We start from the raw sequence: 25,563 nt of genomic DNA, 5'->3' as shown, positions 1-25,563 counted from the left end.
GTATTAATATATTTCATAACAAATATACATTAATTCTTCTAGGAAAAATGAAAAAATTTTTTTCTTTCTTTCAACTAATTTTAAGTGATTTAAAAAATTAGAGTTGACTTTGTAAAGCAAGGTGCTTCAGTAGAAGAATATGAGAATATTGTTAATCTTTTAAATTTTGATGGATTACATATTTTGAATCATAAAATAATCATGAAATTCTAAAGTTATTTGAAGTTAATAAAAGTATTAATGTTCATAGTCACTCATATGTTTTCATCTTCTGTTTTTGTCTTCATCTTTAGACAGAGAACACAGAAAGTGGAGAAGAATGGAGAGGCTTCATTCTTACGGTAACAGAGGTAGGAAGGTCATTATTTTTGCTTCATTCATTCATTCAGCCAATATTTGCTGGATACCTGCTATGAGTCATGCATAGCAAAAGAAGGTGAAGATACAGAAAATAACAGACATAACCCATTGCACTTACACGCAAAATTCATATCCTTGTGGTGTGAGGGGAGAGGGAGAGAGAAAGTTAAAAAGCAAACAAACAAGATAATTTTATACCGTTAGGAAGAAAATAAACAGGGCAATGTGCTGGAGAATAATAGGTGGTCAGGGAGAGCTACTTTTTGGTCTTATCCTTTGAGAACAGTAGTCCTTTGTAAACTCTGATATTTGTAGTTTAGGTAGCATCTCTAAGACTTTTCCAATCTCTTTCTTACTCACTTCATATTATATATATTTTTAACAACATTTTATTGTGTTTTTGGTGAACGTTTACACAGCAGTTTAGGCTCCATTCAACAATTTCTACACAAATTGTTCAGCGACATTGTTTACATTTTTCACAATGTGTGAACATTCTCATTATTTCATTTCCATTAATCTGGTTTCCCTGCCCCCTTACATTCTTACCTTTGTTTTAAAGTAATTGTTGGCCCTTTGGTCTCATACAGGTGATTTTTTTTTAAAAGAGCACAGTACTTATGGGTGATGTGCATTATTATTTTTTTTAACCGTACTTTAGGTGAAAATTTACAGGGCAAATTAGTATCTCATTCAAAAATTTATACACCAATTGTTTTGTGACATTTGTTGCAATCCTGCAATGTGTCAGCACTTTTCCCCTTTCCACCTCGGGTTTCCCATGTCCATTTGCCCAGTTTTCTTGTCCCTTCCTGCCTTCTCATCTTTGTTTTTGGGCAGGTGTTGCCCATTTGGTCTCATATATTTGATTGATCTAAGAAGCACGTTCCTCACATGTGTTATTGTTTGTTTTATAGGCCTGTTAATCTTTGGCTGAAAGATTAACTTCAGTAGTGGCTTCAGTGCTGAGTCAGCAGGGTGTCCAGGGGCTATAGTCTCAGGGGTTCCTCCACTCTCTGTCATACCAGTAAGTCCGGTCTTTTTCGAATCTGAATTTTGTTCTACATTTTTCTCCTGTTCTGTCTGGTACTCTTTATTGTGATCCCTGTCAGCGTGGTCAATGGTGGTAGACACGCACCATCTAGTTCTTCTGTGCTTGGGCTGGTGCAGGCTGTGGTTCATGTTATCCATTAGTCCTTTGGACTAATATTTTCCTCGTGTCTTTGGTTTTCTTCATTTTCCTTTGCTTTGTGTGGAATGAGACCAATAGATGTATCTCAGATAGCCACTCGCAAACTTTTAAGACTCCAGATGCTACTCACCAAAATAGGGGATGTAGAACATTTTCTTTATGAACTATGTTGTTACAATTGACCTTGATGTCTCCTTAGACCATGATCCCCAGTCCTAAGACCCAGTAACTTGACCAGTTACATGAACTTCAGCCCTTTATCAAAGATCAGGTGTCCATTGGTGGATAGATTTATTTCTGAGCTCTAAATTCTGTTCCAGAATTAAAAGAATGTTGGAATTTGAATTGGGATTGCATTGTATCTATACATTGCTTTGGGTAGTATTGACATTTTCACAATGTTAACTCTTCCTATCCATGAGCGTGGTATGTCTTTCCATTTATGAAGATCTCTTTTGATTTCTTGCAGTAGTGTTTTGTAGTTTTCTTTGTATAAGTCCCCAGTTAGGTTTATTCCTAAGTATTTTATCTTTTGGGGAGCTGTTGTAAATGGTATCATTTTCCTGATTTCCTTTTCAGAGTTCTCTTTGTTAGTGTAGCAGAATCCAATTGATTTTTGTATGTTGATTTTGTACGCTGACACTTTGTTGAATCCTTCTATTAGTGACAGTAGCTTTCTTGTGGCTTCTCTGGGATCTTCTAAGTATAGGATCATATCATCTGTGAATAGGGGTAGTTTTACGCCTTCCTTTTCAATTTGGATGCCCTTTATTTCTTTTCTTGCCTTATTGCTCTAGCTAGGACTTTCAGTAAAAAGTTGAATAAGTGTGGTGATAAAGGGCATCCTTGCCTGGTTCCCATTCTTAGGCAGAACTGCTTCCAGGCTCTCTCCATTCAGAATAATATTGGCTGTTGGTTTTGTGTATATGTGCTTAATTATGTTGAGGAATTTCCCTTTTGTTCCGATTTTGGTGAGAGTTTTTTATCAGGAATGGGTGTTGGACTTTATCAAATGCCTTTTCTGCATCAATTGAGATGATATGTGATTCTTTTCCTTTGTTTTATTTATGTTGTGGATTACGTTGACTGATTTTCTATTGTTGAACTATCCTTGCAGAGCTGGTATGAATCGCACTTGGTCATGATATATTATTTTTTGATATGCTGTTGGATTCTATTGGCTAGAAATTTTGTTGAGAATTTTTGCATCAATGTTTATGAGGGATACTCGTCTACCATTTTCTTTTTTAGCAGTGTCTTTGGCTGGCTTCGATATCAGGGTTATGCTGGTTTCATAGAATGAATTTGGGAGTATTCCTTCCTTTTCTATGTTCTGGAATAATTTAAGTAGTATTGGTGTCAACTTTTCCCTGAATGCATGGTAAAATTCTCCAATGAAACTGTCTGGCCTAGGGCTTTTTTTGTTGTTGGTAGTTTTTTTTTGTTGTTTTTTTTAATGGCCTCTTCAATTTCTTCTTTTGTTATGGGTCTGTTCAGATTTTCTACTTCAGTTCATGTTAGTTTAGGTAGGTAGTGTGTTTTTAGGAATTTGTCCATTTCCTCTAGGTTTTCAAATTTGTTGGAGTATAATTTTTTGTAGTATTCTGTTATGATCCTTTTTATTTCACTTGGTTCTTTTGCAATGTCACCCATCTCATTTCTTATTTGGATTATTTACATCTTATCCTTTTTTTCTCTTGGCAATTTGGTCAGTGGTTTGTTGATTTTATTGATCCTTTCGAAGAACCAGCTTCTAGTCTTGATAATTTCAATTGTTTTTCTATTTTCTGTTTCATTTATTTCTGCTCTAATCTTTATTACTTCCTTTCTTCTAGTAGCTGTGGGCTTCTTTTGCCGCTCTTTTTCTATTTGTTTGAGTTGTAGAGTTTAAGGTATATATTTTGGCCCTGTCTTATTTTTTGATGTATGCATTTATTGTTATAAATTGGCCTCTGAGCACTACTTTTCCTGAGACCTCAAGTTTTGGTATGTTGTCTTTTCATTCTCGTTTGATTCTAGAAGTTTTTTTATTTCATTTTTAATTTCTTCTATTACTCAGTGGTTTTTAAGCATGGCATTGTTCAATTTCCAAGTATTTTGTTTTTTTCCTTTGTTCTTCCCTTTATTGATTTCTAATTTATGGCATTGTGACTTTTCTTTTTTTTTTGACCTGAGAAGATGCTTTGTATTATTTCAGTATTTTTTAATTTATTGAGGCTTGCTTTTGGCCTAGGATATGGTCTATTCTACAGAATCATCCATGGGATGATTGTATAGAAGAATGTATACTGCACTGTTGCTGGGTACAGTGCTCTGTATATGTCCATGAGGTCAAGTTGGTTGATTGTGTTATTTAGATCTTCTGTACCTTTGTTTGAATTTCTTTCTTCTTGTTCTGTTCATTGTGGAAAGTGGTGTGTTAAAGTCTCCTACTATTATTGTAAGACCATCTGTTTCTCTTTTCATTTCTGTTAGGGTATGTTTTATGTATATTGGAGTTCTGTCATTGGATGAGTAGATACTTATGGTTATGTCCTCTTGATGGATTGACCCCCTAATCATTACATAATGTCCTTCCTTGTCTCTTATAATGGATTTAAAGTCCATTTTATCAGTGATTAATATTATCATTCCTTCTCTTTTTTAAGTATGGTTTGCTTGATGTATCTTTTTCCATCCTCTTTATGTCTTTGTGTCTAAGGTGTATCTCTTGTAGCAACATATTAATAGGTCACTTTTTTTTTATCCATTCTGCCACTCTCTGTCTCTTGAGTGGTGCATTTAACCCATTTATATTCAGTGTGATTATCGATAGATATGAATTTACTGCTGTCATTTTGTTATGATTTTTTTTTTGTACAGAATTGACAGTTTCTTTGTTCCATTTAATTTTCTGTGCTGAATTCTTTTTGTTAATGGATTGTCTTTTCATTTCCTGGTTTTTGTCAATTTTGTGTTTACCGAGTCTTTTTGGTTTTCTTTTTTATTTTGGTGAGTAGGTTTGTTAACTTTCTTTGTGGTTATTATGAGGTTTACTTTTATCACTCTATATTTAAAACAGTCTGTTATTTTTAGATATTGTCTTGACTTCCTTTCCATCTGGAAGTTCTGTAACTACACCATTCATTCCCCCTTTTTGTTTTGAAGTCATCATCAATTTCAGATTGCTATCTCCGGTTCTCTGTTTTTGGTTCTGTAATTTTATTTTACTTTTGAGATTTTTCTATCTGGGTTGCCATGTCGGTGAAGCCATTGTGTGGCATACTCTCAGTTTATTGTCTCTTTTCACTGATTCTCTATTTGAAGGACTCTGTTTGATACTCCTTGTAAGGATGGTCTGGTTTTTACAAATTCCCTTAATTTCTGTTTATCTGGAAATGTCCTAATTTTACCAACATATTTGAGAGACAATTTTGCTGTGTATACGATTCTTGGTTGACAATTCTTTTCTCTCAGGGTTTTATACATGTCATCCCATTGCATTCTTGCTTGCGTGGTCTCTGCTGAGAAATCAGAGTTTAGCCTTATTGGAATCCCTTTGTAGGTGTTGTTTCCCTTTTCCTGTGCTGTTCAGAATTCTTTCTTTATCTTTGGACTTGAAAAATTTGATTACGATATATCTTGGTAACTTTCTTTTGGGATTTATCCTGTATGGGGTTTGTTGAGCTTCCTGAATGGAAATCTTCTTGTCTTTCATGATACTGGAGAAGTTTTCTGCCAGCAAATCTTCAAAAATTTTCTCCGTGCTTTTTTTTTGTCACCTCCTGTTCTGTGATTCTCATCATGCATAAGTCATAAGTCATTCCTCTTCATAGTGTCCCACATAGCACTTAGGCTTTCTTCATTTTTTTTTTTTTCATTCTTTCTTCTGACTGTTCCTTGTACAAATTGGTATCAAGGGATGTGTCCTCTATTTCACTATTTCTTTCTTCTATTGTCTCAATTCTACTTCTGTGTCCTTCCATTGAGTTATCTATTTCTGATATCTTATTGTTAATCTTCTAGCTTTCTAGTTGTTCTTTTTGTATGATTTCTAATTATCTATTTAAGTTGTCATTTTGTTCTTGTATTGTTTTCCTGAATTCTTCTAGGGATTTGTCTGTGTTTTTCTTGACCTCTTTGAGGATCCTATACATAAGCCTTTTGAATTCCTTATCAGGCAGTTCCATTACCATCTCTTCCTCAGGAAGATTTTCTGCTCCTTTATGTTGGTCATTTGGTTGAGCCATCTTGTCTTGTTTCTTTATATGATTTGATATTGTCTGCTGTCTCTGACCCATTCAGATTTTTTTTTTTTTTTAATGATTTTGTTTTGTTTTGGTTTTATCACTGTGGGTGGGTCAGGCATGCTTCAGTGATCACTTGTCTGGCAACACAGGGACATTCACTTCCTGCCCCAAGTTGGGTGGAGTAATGGTTGGCAGGGGGAGCCCTCATTGCTGTTCACTGTACATGTGAAACTGCTGAGGGCATATTGGGTGGGCACTATCCAGTGGTATGGGAATGCTCACAGTTGTTCGCCAGATGGGCAGGCAATGGGCAAGGAGCAAGGTAGGTGTCTGGGTGGTGCTGAGGTGCCTCCTCCATTGGGGGTGGGATGGAGTGGTCAGCTGGTTTGTGTTCAAGTGCTCTCCTTGGTGGGGAAGGTGTGGGGCAGGTGGCTGGAGGTGCACAGGCACTCTGTTCAATGGGGTGGGGCTGGTGGCCCAGGAGGGGAGGAAAGGAAAGAAAAAAAATGGGGGAGCTGTTCGTCCATTGCTCCTTGCTTGCCACCCACACTACTAGTCAGGTATCGCCACTGGAGAGTCACCCTCTCTCTGGGTCCTGGCTCCCTCCCTACTCTGGGTACTCTGGGATCCGTGAAACTCTTGTTCTCCATCCTGTACTTTCCCTCCTTAGCTCCAGTTCATATCCTGCCTACCTTGCTTCTCTCCAGGTATATTGACACAGCTTCTCTGTCTCCTATTGGGAGTTCCGTGATGTTGTCTTCCTGTGCTCCTCAGGGTTGCTGCTGGCTTTGTCTCAAAACGGCCTCACTGTGCCAGGCTGTCTGGCAGGGCACCTCTACTCTGTATCTCTTCCCATTCACTGTTGTCATTCAGTTTCTTTTCCCAATCAGTATTAGATCTAATTCTATATCCTTTCATTTGATGCTTAGGGTTCCAGGGTTGTCTTCTGTATCTGTTTCACTTTGTTTCTCAAGTCTTTGCTGTGGAGGGATGGTGTGGTTCATCTGAGCTAGGCAGCTATTTTGAATCCTCCTCCCTCACTTCATATACATTTATAAAATGCTAACTGAGAAGGATTTTGGAAATTCCATAGAGAATATAATAGGAGGACCATAAAAAGGAAAGTCACCTTTAAATGTTTGTTTAGTGAGTGTTAAGACAAAGGGGTGATAGCTGTTCAAGTCTGCAGCATGTTATCAGTGGCAAATAGTAAGATCTACTTTTTACTGCTTATAGTTAACAGTTGCAGCAAGATAATATCATTATTTGAAATAAAGCCACTGTAGAAACTGTCTTGGAAATGTGGGTTACTTTGATAACCAGCCCCCAAAGGAGCACAATGATCTCTAATACTTTTAGAGGCTACAAAGACCTTCCATGTTTATTAGCATTAGTTAAACACGGACTCTATCCAAAGTTAGTTTCCAAGTAAGGGCTTTGCAGTCACATGAAAAAAAAATCACTGTACTTTCCAAACATGGATAGGTGGATAGATGCTGGTTCTTGATCTCAGCTAGGTTACTAGGTCAAAGTTGGAGGTACAAGTACCCTATAGGGAAGTCATTTTCCTGTTGCTGTTGTGTGCCATTGAGTTCATTCTGACTCATAGCAAGCCCATAAGACAGTATGAATCTCCCATAGGGTTTCCTAAGTTATTTTCTCCCCATGGAGCTGCTGGTGGGTTTGAACTACTGACCTTCAGGTGGCAACCGAGTATTCAACCATTGTGCTACCACAGCTCCTAAGGAAGTCATAGGTGAGAACAGTTAAAGATGTGAAGGACGCCTTGACTTGGGGACAGGGAGAAACTCTGGAGAACAGTTATCTATCTTTCTGTTTCTCCACCTCTCTGTTGTGGAGAGTTATCATAGTGCTTCACAGCTTGGGGTACAAAAATCTCAAGGGTATGTGACTAGGTGTCATGGAGTATGAAATGTAAAACAATTTCTGAGAATGAAAACAAAGTTAAAAACAATACTAGGAATTTATTATCCGATTAATGATTCATGGATCGAGGAAAACACAGCTTAAACTGCGTGTTCCAAAGAAATGTGGCAGCATCAGGGTTTATATAGTGACTAGAAAGGAGAAAAGAGAGTCCAAGAAGTCTGGGCAGTTTTAGGCAGATTTTCAGGGGTTCATTAAAATGTCCTTTGAAATCTTTTCTTCTCTAAAATGTTAGTTTGCTTAAGAAGATAAATGTCACAGGCCTGAGGGGTCAATCCCTGCTGAGTGGCTCTCAGATAATCAGATGTCTGCTTGTCTGGAATGCAGGAGTTAGAGAGCAGGAGCTGTTGTTTACATAAATCTACAAATACAAGCCAATTACTGTTTTTAAAAGTCAGGTTACTTATTTTCTTCAACTCTTTCCTTGTGAAACCAGGTAGCAGCCGTGATCTTCTGGACTGAGCATAAGTAACTCCATCTTTGTTTTTAGCTTCCAAAGACAAACTAAAACTACTGGATAAATCTTGGTATATCTTCCTGGTATACTAATTATACTTGCCGTTTTGGCCCAAAATTTCTTTTTCAATTTTATTTTCCTTGAGGTAAGGATAAAGAGCATTATTTTCCATTAAAATATACATTGATATATTTCCACTGCTGTCGAGTTGGTTCCAACTTGTAGTGATCCTGTAGGACAGAGTAGAGTTGACCTATAGGGTTTCCAAAGCTGCAAATCTTTATGCAAGCAAACTGCCACATCTTTCTCCCAAGGAGCAGCTGGTGGCTTCAAATCAATCAACCTTTTGGTTAGCAGCCAAGCACTTTAACCAATATGCCATCAGGGCTCCACATTAATGTATTACAGAATATAAAATAAAATTCATGTGAATTTTTAAAAGAAGACAAGTTGCTTTGAATTTTGTGCTTATAAATATTGTTTTTGGCTATGATCCCAGATCACTCAGTGTGTATGTTCATATTGTGTTGTTGTCAGGAGAACTTTAGTGGAAAATTTCGAGAAGCACAGACTGTAGTTGAAAGAAGTGAGACTTTGCTTTTGAATCATATAAATTTATGTCTGAGTCTTGGTTTCACGATTTACTAGCTCTATGGCCCCAAACTTTTCATTTAACCTTTCTGAAATTGTTTTTTTTTTTTTTTTTTTTTCATTTGTAAAGTGAATACTTATCTTGTAGCATTGCTGTGAGGATTTGAAATAACACATACAAAATGCTAGGGACGTAATAGGCAATTAACAAGGGGTAGTTATTTCATGAGGAGTCTCTTGGTGGTATAAATAGTTGAGTACTTGAATACTAGCTGAAAAGTTGGCAGTTTGAATCCACCCAGAAATGCATTAGAATACAGGCCTAGCAATCTGTTACAGCCTTGAAAACCCTATGGAGCAGTTCTACTCTGCACGTATGAGGTCACCATGAGTTGGAATTGACTTAATGACAACTAAGGACAATAACGGCAAGGTTGGGGTGCTCTACTTTTGGAACAAACCAAAAGAAAAATTTCTTGTTCAGGTTTTAGTTGGTTTAGAGGAAGTTCTAAGACGCCTACCCCAGATAAGGAACTTCTACTGGTGATTCTACCCATGCATCTCTGTAACTGCTTATGGCCTGACCAGGCCCACCTTTGCTAAAATCAGCTAATTTTTTGCTATATTTCTTGGCTGGCTATTCTTTTAATTGATTTCAGCTGTCAGTTCCCCAACATGTGTCACTCCTACCTGGGCAAGTAATTAGACTGCATGAAGTCCTAGAGAGAGAAAAGAAAAGGAGAACTGAGACAGAACGGCTACCTAGTACATCTGTGGAAAAAGAGAATGAAACAATTGAAGATTATGTGGATGTACTGAACCCTATGCCAGCGTAAGTCCACAACGAATACAGTTTATTCATTAGATTGTTATATTCTAATTGTTAGTTATCAAGAGAGTTAGCCACCTGAACTCATTAAAACAGGGACAATAAGCTGTCTTGGGGATAAACTGCATATCTCTGAGTACATGCCACATTTCCTCTTCTATATCATGATCAACAAAATATATATTTGCACCAACTCTCTTACCACACAGGAAATCCCCTTCTACCCACACCTTTGACCAAATAGATATTCTTTCCAGAGCTCAAACCTAAATAAAAACTGTTACCAAGAAAGAAGGAAAAGATATTTTTTACTAAAGAACTTATTATTGACCTTTTGTTCTATCGGAAAATTATACTGAATAACTTAAAATATCTGAAATGTTCTATTCAATTGACCGATCAACCAGTATTATTCATTGAGCTTGTACTTTGAGGAAGACCCTGTGTATGTGTAAGGTTGTACTGGAAAAAAAAAAAAAAAAAAGGCATAGAATATGCTGAATTCAGCAACATCCTATATATGGTTGAAAACTGTGATTAAGATAGTAAGCCCTTTTCTCCTGGAGTCTTGGTTTCTTTGTCAGTGAAACTTGTCCTGGCACAATCTTTGACATCAGATACTGATACCCATTTTATTTGCATTAAAACCACAGGATGTGCCAGCCATTACTTTTAGCTAAAACCAGTGACAGCTGATGGAGTGGTAGGTCACATAAACAGCTCCTTTTTCTTTTTTTCTCAGTAAAAAAGGAATATATATTAATTACAGATAAATAAAAAGAAGATTAAAATCATTCCTTGTCCTACTATTCAGAGGTCATTGCTGTTAACATCTCGGAGTATTGAATACCCTGCCAGATATTTTTCCCTATGGCTATACATTTCTATGACTATAACATATAGCACAAAAATGGGAAGTGCTTTATTTTTTATTTTGCACATTAAAACACCACCAATGCCATAAGAAAGCCATATTATACAAAAGTGGTGGATTCAGACATACCCTTATATATCAGTTATTTAAAATAGACACCCAAGATAAACAATTATAGAGATGTTTTGTACACCTGAAAAGAACCTACCAACAAATACTGAAAACTCTGAGACTGGAGATATATCGCTAATTCTTATCTTAAATTTTCAGTGGTAATGGTGATTATATACTGATCAATAGAAAACTTTTCAAGTCCCCTTTGGTTAATGAAGAGGCTTTGGAGGGATGAGTGATGGAGGGCCTTAATCGGTAGCATACTCATAGAGATGCAGACTTGGAATAGTTGTAATTACATGACTGTAGTTGTATTAAGGTTGGCACAAACATTCGAGGGCTTGACTACTAGCAAAAAGGTTAGCTGTTTGAACCAACCCGGAGGGTCTTGGAAGACAGACCTGGTGATCTGCTTCCGAAAGATCACAACCATGAAAACTCTATAGAGCATAGTTCTACTCTGACACACATGGGTTTGCCATGAGTGGGAATTGATTCAATGGGAACTAACAACAACAACTATAACAAAACTGGAAGATTTGAGAAAAGTCAATAACTGCAAATCTCAAAGTTATATTTTAGTAGCACTTTTTTGTGTAATGGTTTTTCATCAGTTAAAACAAAAATTCTGTTTTTTTTTTTTCTCTTACCTCTGTAGGTGTTTTTATACTGTGTCCCGGAAAGAAGCAACTGAGATGCTTGAGAAGAAGCCTTCGTTGGGAAATATGATCCTAAGGCCTGGTAGTGACAGTAGAAACTACTCCATCACTATCCGGCAAGAGACAGAGTATGTTTAATTAAAAAATTTATGGAATAGTGAAAAAGCACAATATGGCTTGGAAGACAAAATCATGCAAATACAGATCAGTACCTGCTATGTGTTTTCTTGGGGCTAAAAATAGGAACACAAGGATAAGGAGGAAATGTTATATTAAAAACAAAAACAAAACCTGCTGCCATCGAGTTTATTCTCATTCATGCTGACCCTATAGGACAGAGTAGAACTGCCCCAAAGTGTTTCCAAGAAGCAGTAGGTAGATTTGAATTGCCGATCTTTTGGTTAGCAGCTGAGCTCTTAACCACTGTGCCAACAGGTCCAATAAATGATTATCTTTCATATAAAAGCATAAACAAAACTTTGATTCTTGAATTCGCTATTCCTTTGGGGGATATTATTCTTTTTTTTTTTTGTCAGCACTCTCCCCATTTTCATCCTAGGTTCATTCCCCATTTCCTTTCCTCCTGATTTCCTACTCCTCCTGCCTTCTCATCTTTGCTTTTGGGCAAATATTGCCCTTTCGATCTCGTATAATTGATTGTTCTAAGGAGCGTGTTCCTCTCAGGTGTTATTGTGTATGGTTTGGATTTTTTTTTTTAGCAGTAACATATCTAAGCAACTTCAATGAAATTTGTTTTCTACACTTTACCCAGTAGTATATGAATTCATAAGATGTAAAGCTATTTTTACAACAAACTTCCTGGTTTGGTTTTCTTTTCTTGCCATTGTTATGACCAAGTGGCAAGCTAGTAGTATAGTCACTTTGGAAAGCCAATGAATCTATCAGTAATTCTAGATTAAATGAAGACATTGACATTGACAATGAATAAGGCAGTAAAAAGGAAATAATAACTCATAGGACACAACTGAAATAATGACATTGTGGCTACATTGCTAGTATGAGCTATGGTGCAATAAGCTTCATTCACTTGCCAATTACTCTGCATGAACAGAAACTTGTCTTGATACATTAGCCACGTGCACTGAACAGATAGCAAGAATGTTTGATGGTAAATCTGATCCACAGAGAGAAAGAGAGGGAAAATTTTTACACAATGGATGTCTGTTTGAACTTAACTTTGTGGTTTTATTATTTTCTTCTGTTTTTTATAGACTAACATTTGGAGTTAATGGATTTTCAGCTAATATGGTGGAACATAATAGGTTATCCCAGTTACAACTTAATTGATTTATGATTTAATTGGCTATCTTGACAAACCCAAAAGAAATAAAAGTTGTGACTGCCGTTATTGTCAGTGAGTTTAGAAGAACTCCTGGCAAAAAGTGAAATTTTCTGTTCGGTACATCCTGTCAAAGAATTAGTCCTATTCAGGGCTTAGGAAATAAGATAGAGTGTCACATAAAATACAGAATACCTTTAATTTTTTACTTCCACTTTAAAAACAAGAGGACATATAACTTAATAAAATTTTATCTGGCCGATATTTTAAAAGAAACAGTCAATTTGCTTGAAAGTGAAATTAAATTACACAAAGATTGATTGGTTTTTTTCCTTCGAGTCACTCCTTTTTTTTTTTTTAATTAACTTTTATTGAGCTTCAAGTGAACGTTTACAATTCAAGTCAGTCTGTCACATATAAGTTTACATACATCTTACTCCGTACTCCCACTTGCTCTCCCCCTAATGAGTCAGCCCTTCCATCTCTCCTTTCGTGACAATTTTGCCAGCTTCCCACTCTCTCTATCCTCCATCCCCCCTCCAGACAGGAGATGCCAACACAGTCTCAAGTGTCCACCTGATATTATTAGCTCACTCTTCATCAGCATCTCTCTCCCACCCACTGTCCAGTCCCTTTCATGTCTGATGAATTGTCTTCGGGGATGGTTCCCCTCCTGTGCCAACAGAAGGTTTGGGGACCATGGCCGCCGTGATTCCTCTAGTCTCAGTCAGACCATTAAGTATGGTCTTTTTATGAGAATTTGGGGTCTGCATCCCACTGATCTCCTGCTCCCTCAGGGGTTCTCTGTTGTGCTCCCTGTCAGGGCAGTCATCGACTGTGGCCGGGCATCAACTAGTTCTTCTGGTCTCAGGATGATGTAGGTCTCTGGTTCACGTGGCCCTTTCTGTCTCATGAGCTCTTAGTTGTCGTGTGACCTTGGTGTTCTTCATTCTCCTTTGATCCAGGTGGGTTGCGACCAATTGATGCATCTTAGATGGCCGCTTGTTAGCATTTAAGGCCCCAGACGCCACATTTCAAAGTGGGATGCAGAGTGTTTTCATAATAGAATTATTTTGCCAGTTGACTTAGAAGTCCACTTAAACCATGGTCCGCAAACCCCCACCCTTGCTCCGCTGACCCTGGAAGTATTCATTTTATCCCAGAAACTTCTTTGCTTTTGGTCCAGTCCAATTGAGCTGACCTTCCATGTATTGAGTGTTGTCCTTCCCTTCACCTAAAGCAGTTCTTAAAAAAAAAAAAAATTTTTTTTATCTACTAATTAATCAATAAAAAACCCTCTCCCTCCCTCCCCCCCTAGTAACCACAAAAGTATGTGTTCTTCTCAGTTTTTACTATTTCTCAAGATCTTATAATAGTGGTCTTATACAATATTTGTCCTTTTGCCTCTGACTAATTTCGCTCAGCATAATGCCTTCCAGGTTCCTCCATGTTATGAAATGTTTCACAGATTCGTCACTGTTCTTAAAGGATGCGTAGTATTCCATTGTGTGAATATACCACAATTTATTTACCCATTCATCCGTTGATGGACACCTTGGTTGCTTCCAGCTTTTTGCTATTGTAAACAGAGCTGCAATAAACATGGGTGTGCATATATCTGTTTGTATGAAGGCTCTTGTATCTCTAGGGTATATTCCCAGGAGTGGGATTTCTGGGTTGTATGGTAGTTCTATTTCTAACTTTTTAAGATAACGCCAGATAGATTTCCAAAGCGGTTGTACCATTTCACATTCCCACCAGCAGTGTCTGAGAGTTCCAATCTCTCCGCAGCCTCTCCAACATTTATTATTTTGTGTTTTTTGGATTAATGCCAGCCTTGTTGGAGTGAGATGGAATCTCATCGTAGTTTTAATTTGCATTTATCTAATGGCTAATGATCGAGAGCATTTTCTCATGTATCTGTTAGCTGCCTGAATATCTTCTTTAGTGAAATGTGTGTTCATATCCTTTGCCCACTTCTTGATTGGGTTGTTCGTCTTTTTGTGGTTCAGTTTTGACAGAATGATATAGATTTTAGAGATCAGGCGCTGGTCGGAGATGTCATAGCTGAAAATTCTTTCCCAGTCTGTAGGTGGTCTTTTTACTCCTTTGGTGAAGTCTTTAGATGAGCATAGGTGTTTGATTTTTAGGAGCTCCCAGTTATCTGGTTTCTCTTTGTCATTTTTGGTAATGTTTTGTATTCTGTTTATGCCTTGTATTTTTTTTATTTATTTTTATTTTTATTATTAGGGCTCCTAAGGTTGTCCCTATTTTTTCTTCCATGATCTTTATCGTTTTAGTCTTTATGTTTAGGTCTTTGATCCACTTGGAGTTAGTTTTTGTGCATGGTGTGAGGTATGGGTCCTGTTTCATTTTTTTGCAAATGGATATCCAGTTATGCCAGCACCATTTGTTAAAAAGACTATCTTTTCCCCAATTAACTGACACTGATCCTTTGTCAAATATCAGCTGCTCATACGTGGATGGATTTATATCTGGGTTCTCAATTCTGTTCCATTGGTCTATGTGCCTGTTGTACCAGTACCAAGCTGTTTTGACTACTGTGGCTGTATAATAGGTTCTGAAATCAGGTAGAGTGAGGCCTCCCACTTTCTTCTTCTTTTTCAGTAATGCTTTGCTTATCTGAGGTTCCTTTCCCTTCCGTATGAAATTGGTGATTTGTTTCTCTATCACCTTAAAAAATGACTTTGGAATTTGGATCGGAAGTGCGTTATATGTATAGATGGCTTTTGGTAGAATAGACATTTTTACTATGTTAAGTCTTCCTATCCATGAGCAAGGTATGTTTTTCCACTTAAGTATGTCCTTTTGAATTTCTTGTAGTAGAGCTTTGTAGTTTTCTTTGTATAGGTCTTTTACATCCTTGGTAAGATTTATTCCTAAGTATTTTATCTTCTTGGGGGCTACTGTGAATGGTATTGATTTGGTTATTTCCTCTTCGGTGTTCTTTTTGTTGATGTAGAGGAATCCAAGTGATTTTTGTATGTTTATTTTATAACCTGAGACTCTGCCAAACTCTTCTATTAGTTTCAGTAGTTTTCTGGAGGATTCCTTAGGGTTTTCTGTGTATAAGATCATGTCATCTGCAAATAGAGATAATTTTACTTCCTCCTTGCCAATCCGGATGCCTTTTATTTCTTTGTCTAGCCTAATTGCCCTGGCTAGGACTTCTAGCACCATGTTGAATAAGAGCGGTGATAAAGGGCATCCTTGTCTGGTTCCCGTTCTCAAGGGAAATGCTTTCAGGTTCTCTCCATTTAGAGTGATATTGGCTGTTGGCTTTGCATAAATGCCCTTTATTATGTTGACGAATTTCCCTTCAATTCCTATTTTGGTAAGAGTTTTTATCATAAATGGGTGTTGGACTTTGTCAAATGCCTTTTCTGCATCAATTGATAAGATCATGTGGTTTTTGTCTTTTGTTTTATTTATGTGATGGATTACATTAATGGTTTTTCTGATATTAAACCAGCCTTGCAAACCTGGTATAAATCCCACTTGATCAGGGTGAATTATTTTTTTGATATGTTGTTGAATTCTATTGGCTAGAATTTTGTTGAGGATTTTTGCATCTATGTTCATGAGGGATATAGGTCTATAATTTTCTCTTTTTGTAATGTCTTTACCTGGTTTTGGTATCAGGGAGATGGTGGCTTCATAGAATGAGTTGGGTAGTATTCTGTCATTTTCTATGCTTTGAAATACCTTTAGTAGTAGTGGTGTTAACTCTTCTCTGAAAGTTTGGTAGAACTGTGCAGTGAAGCCGTCCGGGCCAGGGCTTTTTTTCTTGGGAGTTTTTTGATTACCGTTTCAATCTCTTTTTTTGTTATGGGTCTATTTAGTTGTTCTACTTCTGAATGTGTTAGTTTAGGTAGGTAGTGTTTTTCCAGGAATTCATCCATTTCTTCTAGGTTTGCAAATTTGTTAGAGTACAATTTTTCGTAATAATCTGATATAATTCTTTTAATTTCAGTTGGGTCTGTTGTGATGTGGTCCTTCTCGTTTCTTATTCGGGTTATTTGTTTCCTTTCCTGTATTTCTTTAGTCAGTCTAGCCAATGGTTTATCAATTTTGTTAATTTTTTTAAAGAACCAGCTTTTGGCTTTGTTAATTCTTTCAATTGTTTTTCTGTTCTCTGATTCATTTAGTTCAGCTCTAATTTTTATTATTTGTTTTCTTCTGGTGCCTGATGGATTCTTTTGTTGCTCACTTTCTATTTGTTAAAGGTGTAGGGACAGTTCTCTGATTTTGGCTCTTTCTTCTTTTTGTATGTGTGCATTTATCGATATAAATTGGCCTCTGAGCACTGCTTTTGCTGTGTCCCAGAGGTTTTGATAGGAAGTATTTTCATTCTCGTTGCATTCTATCAATTTTCTTATTCCCTCCTTGATGTCTTGTCTAAACCAGTCTTTTTTCAGGAGGGTATTGTTCAGTTTCCAAGTATTTGATTTCTTTTTCCTAGTTTTTCTGTTATTGGTTTCTAGTTTTACTGCCTTATGGTCTGAGAAGATGCTTTGTAATATTTCGATGTTTTGGACTCTGCAAAGGTTTGTTTTATGACCTAATATGTGGTCTATTCTAGAGAATGTTCCATGTGCGCTAGAAAAAAAAGTACACTTCGCAGCAGTTGGGTGGAGAGTTCTGTATAAGCCAATGAGGTCAAGTTGGTTGATTGTTGTAATTAGGTCTTCCTTGTCTCTATTGAGCTTCTTACCGGATGTCCTGTCCTTCTCCGAAAGTGGTGTGTTGAAGTCTCCTACTATAAATGTGGAGGTGTCTATCTCACTTTTCAATTCTGTTAAAATTTGATTTATGTATCTTGCAGCCCTGTCATTGGGTGCATAAATATTTAATATGGTTATGTCTTCCTGATCAATTGTCCCTTTTATCATTATGTAGTGTCCTTCTTTATCCTTTGTGGTGGATTTAAGTCTAAAGTCTATTTTGTCAGAAATTCATATTGCTAGTCCTCTTCTTTTTTGTTTATTGTTTGCTTGATATATTTTTTTCCATCCTTTGAGTTTTAGTTTGTTTGTGTCTCTAAGTCTAAGGTGTGTCTCTTGTAGGCAGCATATAGACGGATCGTGTTTCTTTATCCAGTCTGAGACTCTCTGTCTCTTTATTGGTGCATTTAGTCCATTTACATTCAGCGTAATTATAGATAAATAAGTGTTTAGTGTTGTCATTTTGATGCCTTTTTATGTGTGTTGTTGACAATTTCATTTTTCCACTTCCTTTTTTATGCTGAGATGTTTTTCTTAGTAACTTGTGAGATCCTCATTTTCGTAGTGTTTGACTTTATGTTTGTTGAGTCGTTACGTTTTTCTTGGCTTTTATCTTGAGTTATGGAGTTGTTATATCTCTTTGTGGTTACCTTATTATTTACCCCTATTTTTCTAAGTAAAAACCTAACTTGTATTGTTCTATATTGCCTTGTATCACTCTCCATATGGCAGTTCTATGCCTCCTGTATTTAGTCCCTCTTTTTGATTATTGTGATCTTTTACATATTGACTTCCGTGATTCCCTGTTATGAGTATTTTTTTTTTTAATTAATCTTAATTTGTTCTTGTGATTTCCCTATTTGAGTTGATATCAGGATGTTCTGTTTTGTGACCTTGTGTTGTGCTGGTATCTGATATTATTGGTTTTCTGACCAAACAATATCCTTTAGTATTTCTTGTAGCTTTGGTTTGGTTTTTGCAGATTCTCTAAACTTGTGTTTATCTGTAAATATCTTAATTTCACCTTCATATTTCAGAGAGAGTTTTGCTGGATATATGATCCTTGGCTGGCAGTTTTTCTCCTTCAGTGCTCTGTATATGTCGTCCCATTGCCTTCTTGCCTGCATGGTTTCTGCTGAGTAGTCTGAACTTACTCTTATTGATTCTCCCTTGAAGGAAACCTTTCTTTTCTCCCTGGCTGCTTTTAAAATTTTCTGTTTATCTTTGGTTTTGGCGAGTTTGATGATAATATGTCTTGGTGTTTTTCTTTTTGGATCAATCTTAAATGGGGTTCGATGAGCATCTTGGATAGATATCCTTTCGTCTTTCATGATGTCAGGGAAGTTTTCTGTCAGGAGTTCTTCAACTATTTTCTCTGTGTTTTCTACCCTCCCTCCCTGTTCTGGGACTCCAGTCACACGGAAGTTATCCTTCTTGATAGAGTCCCATATGATTCTTAGGGTTTCTTCATTTTTTTAAATTCTTTTATCTGATTTTTTTTCAGCTATGTTGGTGTTAATTCCCTGGTCCTCCAGATGTCCCAGTCTGCATTCTAATCGGTCAAGTCTGCTCCTCTGACTTCCTATTGCGTTGTCTAATTCTGTAATTTTATTGTTAATCTTTTGGATTTCTACATGCTGTCTCTCTATGGATTCTTGCAACTTATTAATTTTTCCACTATGTTCTTGAATAATCTTTTTGAGTTCTTCAACAGTTTTATCAGTGTGTTCCTTGGCTTTTTCTGCAGTTTGCCTTATTTCGTTTCTGATGTCTTGAAGCATTCTGTAAATTAGTTTTTTATATTCTGTATCTGATAATTCCAGGATTGTATCTTCATTTGGGAAAGATTTTGATTCTTTTGTTTGGGGGGTTGTAGAAGCTGTCATGGTCTGCTTCTTTATGTGGTTTGATATGGACTGCTGTCTCCGAGCCATCACTGGGAAACTAGTTTTTCCAGAAAATCCGCTGACTGGGACGCTGGCTCCAGGCTCTGAAAACAATCGATGCTTTCCCGTATTTGTTCGTTTTCTGTCTCTAAATCTGTGTTTGTTGTTCAAGGTTTGTAGATTGTTATGTACGTGATCGATTCACTTGTTTTTCCAAGTCTTTGTTGCAAGAGGGATCCGAGGTAGCGTCTACCTAGTCCGCCATCTTGGCCCCGCCTCTCCTTTCTTGGTCAAATTGAGTATTTGACCTATTTGCATGTTAACCCTGTATTGCTATTCTGTATGAAAAAAAAAAAAATCTCAAGATTGAATAGTCCATTAAAGGCTATTTTTCCTGATAATAGTAACCTGATCTCTTTTAAGGTGATCTGTATTAGTCCAACTTTTGCACTGTATTTTCCATACAATTGGGCTATGAGAAATACTACATTTTCTGCCATGGATGTGGTTTTTAATCTAACACAATGAGTTTCCATACTTAGGATATGAATTTAACTTTATGGTTTTTATTTATATTTGTATTGTATTTAAGTTATACTTACTCATGAGAAAGAATTTAGCAAAGGAGCTTGTATCAAAGTTGTGAAATTATAATTTTAGTATCTTTACTTCCAATTTGAATTCATATAGAAAGTCATGCTTTTGTATATCTGATTGTCATAAAAATCTATATTTTGGGGAAAATTGTTGATCATGCCCCAAAAAGTTCATATTTAGAAAGCAAGGAGTGAGGTAGAATTGTCAAACGAGAGTCTTCTAACGCTGGCATCAGTATGTGTTTATTTAGGCTTTAGGGAATAGTTTGCATCTGGAAGTGGCTGAGAAAGCTTTTAACTGTGATCGCATAAACTTTATGAGACAGACATTTCTGATGTTAAGGGTTGTTACATGTGTTCTCTAACACCTCAAAATACATCTTTTAGGACTCTGATTTTAATATCGTCCATTTAACAGATAGCTTAATTTTAAAGGACAGCATTTGTAGAGAGGATTAGAATATTAGCTCCTTAGACTGTAAAGAATTTGGCAGAAATCTAGACTACTAGCAAGCACATGGAAGTCCTGGTGGCACAATGGTTAAGAACTATGCCTCTTAACGAAAAGATCAGCAGTTCAAATCCACCAGCTGCTCCTTGGAAACCCTACAGGGCAGTTCTACTCTGTCTCATAGGGTTGCTATGAGCCAGAGTCCACTCGATGGCAACAGGTTTTTTTAGGAAGCACCTGTGTTACCCACAAGACCAATTCATTCTCTTAAGGTTGTGGGAGAAATGTTCAGCTATCCAAGTTAGATGAGTGTGTCCGGTAAAACACCAGCTGAAAAGGACAAGTTGGTTTACAAAGCAGAACTTGAAAGTAAAATGATCTCCATCTGTTAACAAATCAGCTATGGGAGGGAAGATTGTAATTCTTAGGAATAAACAAAACGTCATTCAATGCCAAATTGTCAGGTGACTCCCTTGATGTAAAATATCATCCACCTTTACTCAGTGGTGTGTGGATTCATAAAATATAAAGCTATTCTTACAACGAACTTCCTGGTTTTGTTTTGTCTTCTGGAATTTGTTATGACAAGGTGGCAAACTTTCCACTTTGGAAAGTTATTAGCCAAAAAAGGAGTAGAAAATATTTACCCAAAATTCATTTCTTTGCAAAACTTTGGATCAGAGGCTAAGGACAAGAACTTACAACCATATTCATGGATATATGTATATATATACACACACCCATATACATATATTTAAACATGTTACTTTTCTGAGGTCATAATCAGGAAGATATATGGCAAATTTTACCAGTCTTGTTTTTTTCTTCTCCCTTTATTCCTTTGGAAAAACAAAATAAAATATCAAAGAAAAACATAAGTTATAAAATAAGAATCAAAGCCTAAGTGACTTTAATGAAATTTAGTTTCCACCTCATTTTCTGCTTCAGAACTTAGTCTCACTAGTCAAAATTTCAAGAGGCTGTTGATCTTTGCTACTTTTCCTCCCACAACTTTGTCATGAATAATGATGGTATGATTGCTATTACTAACAACAAGGATCACTGTCTTCTTTTATACGATATCATTTGTAGGTACTGTGTTAAGTGCTTGACAAATACATTAGGCACAATAAAAACTTTGAGATAGTGTTTTCCATATTTCACAAATGAAGATGCTGAGATTCACAGAAATTACTAAATTAAAACAATAAATTTAAAAAGTAGTCAAAAAGTAGTTTTAATTTACAGAGAGCTTAAATGTGTCAGGCACTATATTTAGAGCTTTAAAACATTAACTCATCATAGCTCTGTGAGGCAAGTATTACCACCCCTATGTTATAGATGAAGAAACAGAGGCTCACGTAACAGAGCCAGCAGTTGAACCTAGATTTTTCTAGTTATAAAGGCCAAATTCTTCAAGTTTTCTATTAGTCTTCTAAAAAAGGAGTAGTAATAATTTACTTCATAAAAATACGGAAATTCTAACTAGAATTTGTGAGCATTTTCAAAAGTAACTGTGAGTATGAAAATCTTTTCACGGTAGAAGTAGAGCATAAAGACAGAGCCAACCATCCAGAAAAATGATACTTATGAAAACTCATGTGTCCAAAAATGTTTCCTTCACCAGTCTGTAACTCATTCCTCATGGTTCAGCATTAAGTAATACTTTCCTTGAGCAGGCGAGTAGGTGAGTTAACTGTTATTCCCATGTTTAGAAAGCGAAACTCTAGAATAAGCCATTCAAATTCATTTATTACCTATTTTCCACTGTGATGTCAAACTGAGAGAAGATTTGGAGATTGTATTGAATGAGGAGAGAGTCCCCTAAATAGAAGACTTCTATGTAGTTCAGTCCTAGATGAATGTAGACTGGAAATGGAGAAAAGAGCGTTGAAAAAGAAGGTAGAAAAGCCCTGGTAGACAAATTCAACCAGGTAGACAATTTTGTTTTAGACAGCTGTCGAATTAGTTTGTCTTTCATGCAAATGACAGCATAATAAATATTAACTTTTCAACATTAGAGAAAATTTTGGTCCTAACACTGTTGCTATCCAAATCAAAGGATTTCAAGGCAAACAGAATGTTGTCCAAAATGAACTAGCAAGGATACTAACTTCTGTTATGAGTAGAAATTCACTTAGTTTCTATCAGATAGCACTTCAAAATGGGTTTCAGATGTTTTTAAAATTCAGTTTCATAAATATTTACTCTGTGCCTAATGCTGGAAAACAAAGATGAATAGAATGTGCTTCTTCTCAAACAGTTCATAGTCAATAAAATACCATGTGTTTTTTTTTCTTTTTATTGTACTTTAGATGAAGGTTTATAGAACAAACTAGCTTCTCATTAAACAATGAGTACACATATTGTTTTGTGACATTGGTTGCCAAACCCACAACATGTCAACACTCTCCCCTTCTGGACCTTGAGTTCCCTATTACCAGCTTTCCTGTCCCCTCCTGTCTTCTCGTCTTTGCCCCTGGGCTGATGTGCCCATTTAGTCTCATTCTGTTTTATGGGCCTTTACAATCTTTGGCTGAGGGGTGAACCTCAGGAGTGATTTCATTACTGAGCTAAAAGGGTGTCTGTGGGCCATACTCTCAGGGCTTCTCCAGTCTATGTCAGACCAGTAAGTCTGATCTTTTTTTTTTGTGAGTTAGAATTTTGTTCTACTTGTTTCTCCGACTCTGTCCAGGGCCCTCTATTTTGATCCCTGTCAGAGCAGTCGGTGGTGGTGGACAGGCACCTTCTGGTTGTGCTGGACTCAGTCTGATGGAGGCTGTGGTAGCTGTGATGCATTAGCCCTTTGGGATAATCTTTTCCTTGTGTCTTTGATTTTCTTCATTCTCCCTTGCTCCAGATGGGGTGAGACTAGCGGAGTATCTCAGATGGCCACTCACAAGCTTTTAAGACTCTAGATGCTACTCACCAAAGTAGAATGTAGAATGTTATCTTTATATAACATAGTTTATGCCAATTGAGCTCAATGTTCCCTGAGACCAAAAATACTGTGTGTTTTTGTTGATGACGTTGTTAGCTGCCATCAAGTCAGCTCTCATTCATGGAGACTTTAAGTATAGCAGAACAAAATGTTGCCTCAACCTGTGCCATCATCATGATCGTACAATGTGTTTGGGTAGTAATAATTTAGAGTGCTATGTGACTACAAAGGAGAAAGATATTAAGATTTATCTGCTATACTTATTATATTCCCAACTACATGTTTATATAGTACTTAACATTCTGGATTTTTTTCATATCTCTAAGTCAGCCCTGAAAAGTGGCAGAAATCCATGGTGGTATGTAAGCTAGTATGTGGAACACCCATTGAGGGTTTTTTGATTGGCCTAGTGATGAAGTAGAAAGATTTTCTTACACCAATTTTTTTACTCTCTTTTAATATAGAGAATATATATTTGATTTGTATAGGCCTTCATAGGAATGGTGAACAAGGTAAATGAAAAAAACAAAAACCACCAAAAATTTTGCCAAACCAGTCATGGGAACATAGGTTAACTCTACAGGTGATATTTTATATTCGCTTTGGCATTAACCTAATAGTACAATTAAATGGAGATAAACTATTTGTTTCATTTTTAGCATTCCAAGAATTAAGCACTACAAAGTGATGAGCATAGGAAAAAACTACACTATTGAACTGGAAAAACCTGTAAGTAGATGTTTCTTTGTTATTGATTAACTCTCTCCTGATTCCTGCCAAATCTGCCTCATAGAAGCCAAAGAAAAGGTGGAGAAACAGATTTCTTGCCTAGGAACCTAGAGCTGGTAAAAAACAGCCATGTTAAGGAGATATTCAGGGTGAGAAGTGAGATATAAGAATGGCCAGATTAAGCAGAATAAAAGATAATCTGCTGCCAACCATTCTTTCTCTTCAAGTCTTTATCAATATAATTGCTTCAGGGAGAGAAAAATACTTTTGTTAAAAATGTTTTACATCTTCCAGTTACAAGTATTTAAATGTGCTTAGTTCTAATGGAGAAAAATTCTGTGAATGTCTAGCCCTCAAACACCCAACATAAAAAAATTCAGAAATCTCCTCTTAATAGCAACATAACAGTGAAGAAAGAGGGGTTGTCTGCAAACTCTCTCCTACACTTGCTAACTTATCATGGAGCTAATGATATATAGGTGTATCTTGGGGATATTTCGGGTTCAGTTCCAGACCACTGCAATGAAGCAAATATTGCAACAAAAAAAGTCACACAAATTTTTTGGTTTCCCAGTGCATATAAAAGTTATGTTGACACTATACTTTAGTCTATTAAGTGTGTGTTGTGGATTGAATTGTGTCTCCCCAAAATGTGTGTCAACTTGGCTAGGCCACGATTCCCAGTATTGTGTGGTCGTCCACCCTTTTGTGACCTGATGTGATTATCCTATGTGTTGTAAATCCTAATGTCCATGGTGTTAATGAGCCAGGATTAGAGGCAATTATGTTAATGAGGCAGAACTCAATCTACAGGATTAGGTTGTATCTTGAGTCACTCTCTTTTGAGATATAAAAGAAAGAATCAAACAGAGAAGAGAGGGTCTTCATTACCACCAAGCAAGAAGAGCTAGGAGCAGAGCACATCCTTTGGAATCAGGTCCCTGTGCTGAGAAACTCCAAGACCAGGGGAAGGTTGATGACAAGGAACTTCTCCCAGAGCTGTCAGAGAGAAAAAGCCTTCCCCTGGAGCTGCCCTGAATTGGGGCTTCTACCCTCCTAAATTGTGAGAGAATAAACTTCTGTTTGTTGAAGCCATCCACTTGTGGTATTTCTGTTATAGCAGCACTATGTAACTAAGACAGCGTGCAATAGCATTACGTCTAAAAAAACAATGTGCATACCTTAATTAAAGATACTTTATTGCTAAAAAATGCTAACCATCATCTGAGCCGTCAGTGAATCATAATCTTTTGGCTGGTGGAGGGTCTTGCCTAAACGTTGATGGCTGCTGACTGATCAGGGTAGTGGTTGCTGAAGGTTGGGGTGGTTGTGGCAATTTCTTAAAATAAGGCAACAACGAAATTTGCTGCATCGATTGACTCTTCCTTTCATGAAGGATGTCTCTGTAGCATGCGATGATGTTTGATAGCATTTTACCCACAGTGGACTTCTTCCAAAATTGGAGTTAATCCTCTTAAACTCTCCTGCTGCTTTATCAACTAAGTTTATGGAATCCTTTGTTGTGTTTCAATATTCACAACATTTTCACCAGAAGTAGCTTCCATCTCAAGAAATCACTTTCTTTGCTCATCCGTAAGAAGCAACTCCTCAACCATTAAAGTTTGAATATGAGATTTGCAGCAGTTCAGTCACAACTTCAGGC

At 36.7% G+C, this 25,563-nt stretch overlaps 1 protein-coding gene across 3 annotated transcripts in view; it reads left to right on the top strand.

Annotated features, from left to right (window-relative positions):
* Positions 1–25,563, top strand: part of STAP1 (signal transducing adaptor family member 1) — a 50,804-nt gene that overhangs the window by 15,938 nt on the left and 9,303 nt on the right. For all 3 annotated transcript variants that reach the window (XM_049886170.1, XM_049886171.1, XM_049886169.1), the window contains 4 exons: positions 294–350; positions 9,436–9,608; positions 11,252–11,380; positions 23,831–23,900. In XM_049886170.1, coding sequence (XP_049742127.1) covers positions 294–350; positions 9,436–9,608; positions 11,252–11,380; positions 23,831–23,900 — 429 coding nt within the window. The remainder of the gene's footprint in view (positions 1–293; positions 351–9,435; positions 9,609–11,251; positions 11,381–23,830; positions 23,901–25,563) is intronic.

This window comes from Elephas maximus, chromosome 5, assembly GCF_024166365.1.
Source record: "Elephas maximus indicus isolate mEleMax1 chromosome 5, mEleMax1 primary haplotype, whole genome shotgun sequence".
Classification (NCBI taxonomy): Eukaryota; Metazoa; Chordata; class Mammalia; order Proboscidea; family Elephantidae; genus Elephas; species Elephas maximus.
Note: the sequence above shows the minus strand (reverse complement) of the source record. Positions and strands in the feature narration are given on the sequence as shown.